The 6000-nt window shown below is 39.3% G+C and overlaps 1 protein-coding gene across 7 annotated transcripts in view; it reads left to right on the plus strand.

Moving 5' to 3' along the window:
• Positions 1 to 4770, plus strand: part of MXD4 (MAX dimerization protein 4) — a 39803-nt gene extending 35033 nt beyond the window's left edge. For 6 of the 7 annotated variants that reach the window (XM_052780664.1, XM_052780667.1, XM_052780665.1 and 3 more), the window contains 2 exons: positions 838 to 997; positions 1975 to 4770. In XM_052780664.1, the coding sequence (XP_052636624.1) occupies positions 838 to 997; positions 1975 to 2123 (309 nt within the window). In that variant the 3' untranslated portion in view covers positions 2124 to 4770. Of the gene's footprint in view, positions 1 to 837; positions 998 to 1865 lie in introns of all 7 variants that reach the window. The other variant, XM_052780671.1, reaches the window with a different exon arrangement.
• The last annotated feature ends 1230 nt before the right edge of the window (positions 4771 to 6000 follow it).

Genomic DNA, 6000 nt, shown 5'->3' on the forward strand with positions numbered 1-6000 from the left:
TGGAAAAGGGTTCAGTTGAAATCTTAAAACATATTATTTCTGTTACTGCATTTGGACCAACAGTGCTGCACATTTTACCAGGTGTGAAGTATTATTTTTATTCCCCAAACTAATACCTTCTTTTATTCAAGCAGAGGGGAGATTTTAGGTAGATGCGTGGAAGGATCCTTTCACAGGCTGTTTGCTGAGAAGTTTTGGATTAATACCACTGATTTTGTAGGAGGTTATCACAGAGTTATCCTATTTGCTCTGCAGAAGTTCAAGGAAAAAAAATGCAAGAATAAAGAAAATTGTTAGTAAATTCCTCCTACTATATATAATTAATACTGCTTATTGTTAATGAAGTTTTTTAAATGCTCAAAATTTCCATGGCCTGCGGTAGCATTCAGGAGGCTCGCAGTGGTTCCTTTATGGTGATAAGTCTCTTATTTCACCTAAAGAGGCATTACGTTCTGACTGAAACCTGAGCTGCGCTCTAGTTATCAAAGATGATGCCAGTTTTGCCTGACAAAATGATTTAAATATTCCCCACAACCAAGGCAACAATAATTCGGTCTTAGCTGAGGAACGTCTGCTAGTGGCAAGAGTCTCTGAGGGATTTCCAACTCCATATCCATGTATCTTATTGTGAAACAAATTCAGCTCTGGCCTAGCCTGCTTAAATTGTACTGACCTCTGTAGAATGGTAACAAAAAATTAAAATTTTAAATTTAACTTTAATTTTAAATTGATTATAATATTTAAATTGCTTTAAAATTACTGTTTAGGAGATCTAACGTTACTTATATTTTAACATGAGTAAAAACTGTCAGCTTACTATCTTTCTCTCCGTTTAAGAAATTGGAAGAACAGGACCGAAAAGCTCTAAATATTAAAGAACAATTACAGCGGGAACACCGCTACCTCAAACGCAGATTGGAGCAGCTATCCGTGCAGGGCATGGAGCGTATTCGCACTGACAGTATGGGATCAACAATATCCACTGACTCTGAACAAGGTAATTGAACGAGGGCTTCCCAAAGGGAGTTGGAGGAACAGGAAGGAAAAGGGAAGTAGGGAAGCAAGAAAACATTATTTAGAACTAAAATCAAGCTTTCGACAAAACTGTTCCATTATGCGATTTGCAGAAGAAAAAACTACTGCATCTTTTTTACATTATTTGAAAAACATTCTTTTTTTTCTAATCAGTTTTGAAGCTATTAATACTGTGTGTATTTTTAAAGCTATTTATACTGCATGTGTTTTTGCCAGTTTTTTAAACAATTACCATCTAATGTTCTGAATTTTTAGTGTAATTATTGGTAAGGCTGGCATAATATTTTCTTCTTGGAAAAAAAGATCTTATTGGTCTTAATTCATTTGTGTGAATAAATTAATTCCACATCGTTTATTGTGAAATTTTAAAATATTTTCTGTGTAACGATCACCAAGTGTTCTCTACATTTGGTTCTCATTTAAGACAGAGCTCTTCAAGCTGCCTGTCACCATTTCTTATTTTCTCATTTGAAGTTTTTCTGTGCCTGAACACTTGCACAGGCTGACTTTTTCAGGGCGTATGGGAGATGAGTTGTCGGTCACGGTGCAGTTACCGGTGGACAGATGGCTACACCACAGTCGCTACTAGCCGACACCTGTATAGGTTGGAATTACCATGAACGGTGCTGCAGTATTATGGCCTTTGAGGGTTGGGGTTTTTTTAAAATCAGTGTCTATGCACAGGTTGGAACAGTTCTGGGACACCATTTGGTATTGATGTCATGCAGTATATTTATGTGGATGAGGACAGAAGGGCTTTTAATTCTCAGGTGGACAAGATGATCCTTTCCTCAGGAATTACTGTTCCAGTTCTTTTTTTTTAATTACAGAAAATGAAGTCTGATTCAGGTTTCACCTGAACGTTGGTTGACACTGGCCCATGATTACTTGCTACAACCGCTGCCTTTCTGAAAATGTGCCTTCTTATGTTTTCTTTAGAAGTAGACATTGAAGGAATGGAGTTTACTCCAGGTGAAATGGACAGTATTGGAAGTGCCAGTGATGCTGAAGACCACTACAGTTTGCAAAGCGGTTCGAGTGACGGAGGTTACACACATTCCCGCAGACTGAATGCCAGGCTCTCATAGTGCCTGAGTTACCCGTTCAACTCAGGACCATCTGACTGAAGCACTTATATATGAATATTCCAGAGGTGTCAACTGCCACTCTTCCGGGAAACCCCAACCACAGTACTCTGACATGGAGGTTTCTTACCCACGGTTCCCTGCACTGTAACCACAATATTAGATATTGTAAATCATGGGTTTGCTGCAGAGAACTGTGGTTAGGTACAGTTGTGACTTAAAGCTAGCTTGATGTAGCCATACTGCAAATTAAAGAAAATAAATTATGTCATTCCATTCAAGAAGTATTAAATTCAAACTGTTGGAAGCATGGCGTAAGGGAGTTTGACAGTTATTTTGATTTTGCAGAAACCATTTTCAAACATGGAGGAATAAATGGAATCTACAATGTGTTAGTGATTCAGAGATACAAAAGCCTAAAACTACTTTTTGTGGTATTTTTTCATGAAAAAAAAACCCAAAACATTTTGAATGCTGTGTAGCGGGCTCTATAGAGTAAATTCTTTCAGCAGTCTTTGTTTGGGTGAAGCAGGCAGATAAATCTTCAAATCTCAGATGATCTTTAGAAAAGGTCGTATTTAAAAGTCACTACTGTACTTCAAAACGGGGGAAAAGCCAGCTCTAATAATGACTTCATGTGGGATGATCTCAACTTTCTTTTGCTTTTTTGTATTCAATATCCAACCAGCAGCAAATCATTCTATCCATGTTAATGGGAGTAGTAGAAAGCAACACTGCAATTTTAACCTGTTATCGTGGAATGGATGACATTTGAAGCATTTCAGTGGTTTTTTGGGTTGTTTTTTTCATTTCTTTGTCTGAAGAATACAGAACACAAGTGATCCAGTTTGTGATAGTTAATCTTTCCTTGCAAGGAAATGAAATCTCTGTTTGCTTGTATTTTTTTTCTTTTCTTCTATTTACACATGTCAATACATTTTTTTATGGAAGGCATGGCTTAAAATTACAGTATTCAGCTAGAAGATAATTAATTTTTTTTTCTTTTGCACACTATAATTGCATTTTCTATTCTTAAAAAAGTGCAAAAAAATTAAAATGTATGCTGTAAAACAGCAAAGTTTATTTAGTACTCATCAAGCTGTTCAGAACATATTTACCCAAATTGTAGCAATACTATGAAGGTGTATTTTAATACAACTTCTGCTTAGTGAAGTCATTAGAGCTTGGCTTGCCGGGTAAGAAAAAAATGGACCAGTCTTTGCATTATCTGTTTAAAGAAGGTCTTTTAAAAAAAAAGAAGAAAAAAAAAAGAAAAAAAGAAAAAAAAAGAAAAAAGCTATAAACACTTTTAGGGAAGTGATTTTAGCAAGTGTAGTCTATATTTCCTGTAAGAGATTTTGTATTATATTTTCCTAAATGTTCTCATTTACTTGTATAGGGAGGGGAATGGTACAGACCCAGACCAGAGTCTCAGGGACTCTTCACCTTTGTCATATTGTGCCTTGGTGACCATTTATGTATGCCTCTCCTTTTCATTGTTTAAAGGACAACTAAGCTTTGTTTCAAGACCCTCTGTTCGAATGGTCAGTTGTCCACCTTCTTACGGATGAAGCAGAGAGGTGTATTTATATCTTCACCCTCTCACAACTGATTCAGTGTGGCTTTAAGTAAAATCATAAAATTAGGTTTTGGTGCGAGGGTTAATTGTCTTTGTATAAGCCCTCCCTTGGATTCTTCAGCACCCGAATCTATATTTTGTTAGCTTATAAAGTCAGGGTCTCTGTGAGACCAGTGCTCAGTGGCTAGGGAAACACAAACGTACTGTGTAAGGCTATGGGATGTCCAAGTGTGGTGCCATTTTTAGCATTCAGATACAAGACCTCATGACAGACTGACCATAATGATCAAAAACAAAGATTCAGTTGTTCTTTCAACATCTGACATACGTGTCCTCCCTTTGGCTTTTACAACACGGAGTAGAAATACGAATACATTTTGTGGCAGCTTACAGATCCTTGTTTGCACTCTCGCTTACTGCTTGGAACTTGCCAACAAGGAAAACATATATGTTTAATTTACATAACCTAATGGACGGCCACCCCTACTTTGGCTCTGGGGGGGGGGCTAAGGTTATAAACTCTGGCAGCTGAATAAGAAAACAATTAACCTTTTCTGTGATGCAGGTTTTGGTATTACGTTCTATACACCTTGCATATTACTAAAATCCTCATTGTTGGGGAAAGCACACAGCAATATACTCATTGTGTGTAGCTGACAAGCAGCAGAAATTACTAGCTCCTTTGGTGCATATGTAACTAATTTCCAAATCATGGAAAAAAAAAAAAAAGAGTTTACTTTAACACACGACTGTTAACAGGAAAAAAAAAAAGGCTAGTATATTGTTGCTGTTCATTTATTATATAATGAACACATTCATGAATTGTAAAGTGTTTCCTTTCATGACAAGCAGCTCTTGCACAGAACCTCCTAATGAAAAGAGATTTGAAACTTAAAGAAGGAAAAACGAGATTTTAAATTGAACCTTATTGTACCTTAGGTCGACCTGAAATTTTCCTTTTAAAGATGAATGTGCTAACTTAATGAGTTCTTCCACGCTGGGTATCCATGGCTTTGTAGATCTTATATTTTCAATAAAAATTACTCGAATAATCTTGAGTGGAAATTAAAAGGGTTTATTTGTTTTTACTTTTTCAGTTATTACAGCTGGGGGCTATTATGCTGGTAAAGAAAAATGACACCACACTGCCTGTGTCATTCTCCCTCAAGTGCAGCCCAATTTTAAGGTGCTGTTTTCAGGCACAGCCCCCTTTCCCGCAGCTCGGACAGGAGCAGCCCAGTTGAAGGCAATGGCACGACGGCGTCAAGTGTCGGGTTTGGCGGCTGGTTTGGGCGGCCGCCTGCCCCCGAGCAGTGCTGCGGTCCAGCCCTGTCCCGCCGACCCGCGGTGACGGTGGGGGCTCTGGCATTCCTGTAGGGATGTGATTCACCCGCTACCGAGCAGCCAGCGCGGCGCTACCTGTGCCCATAGCACGTTGGGATGCAGTGTTCTACTTTTATTAATTTTTTTAAGCTGGGTATTTCTGCGTGTGCTTCGTGAGCGTGCATGCATGCATGCATCCATGCGCGCGCAGAACTGTATCTGTAAGCACAACGTGACTGCAAAAAGCATACTGCTTGCTGCGAGATTAAATACTGCCGCCGCCTTGGCAGCTCTGCCGTTTTGTGTCATGACCGTGCTTCTGTCGGGTGAGGAGATACTAGTGCTCAGTTTATCTGCTTTCTCTGCAGTTACCATATAGGAGAAGAAGGAGTAGGGGCAAGATTACAGGGCTGCTAGGTCTTTTCCTCTGTGGAAAAGTCTCTGGAGAGATGAAGTCATCGAGAAGTACTTTTTATGGAGACGTAGAGGTTTGGCCTGTTTCCTGGTGGGAGAAGAAAGGAAGGGCTTTCCCTTGCAGCACACAAGTGTCGGGAGGATACACGCCCCTTCGTTGCTCCTGGGTTAGCTCTTCCTCTGGCTCCGTCAGTGTACTCTGTCATCACAGGAGTGAGGCATAAAAAACCAGCCTAAAATTGTTAGCTTTTTCTGCAGTTTCTCCACTGGGAGGATGAATCCTCCTTCATGCCTGTCCTCTCTCTGCCCAACTTGTACCCTCCCCCCCAGGCCCATTGCAGCCGACTTATTTATCTTCTGAAAAGAGCAGGGTTTGGCCAGTAGAAACTCTACAACACATTGCTACCCAGAGACCGGATCTTGTATTGTCTTGTGCAAAACCCAAACTTGGTTCAGAGTGAGTTTTATCAGATTAAAGCAGAAATAAAAAGGCTCCCCCCAAATCCATGAGAAGGTCAGTTTTTCATCTGGTGTTCATAGATCAGTTTCTATCCTAATTTCTTA

This window comes from Harpia harpyja, chromosome 2, assembly GCF_026419915.1.
Source record: "Harpia harpyja isolate bHarHar1 chromosome 2, bHarHar1 primary haplotype, whole genome shotgun sequence".
NCBI classification, from domain to species: domain Eukaryota; kingdom Metazoa; phylum Chordata; class Aves; order Accipitriformes; family Accipitridae; genus Harpia; species Harpia harpyja.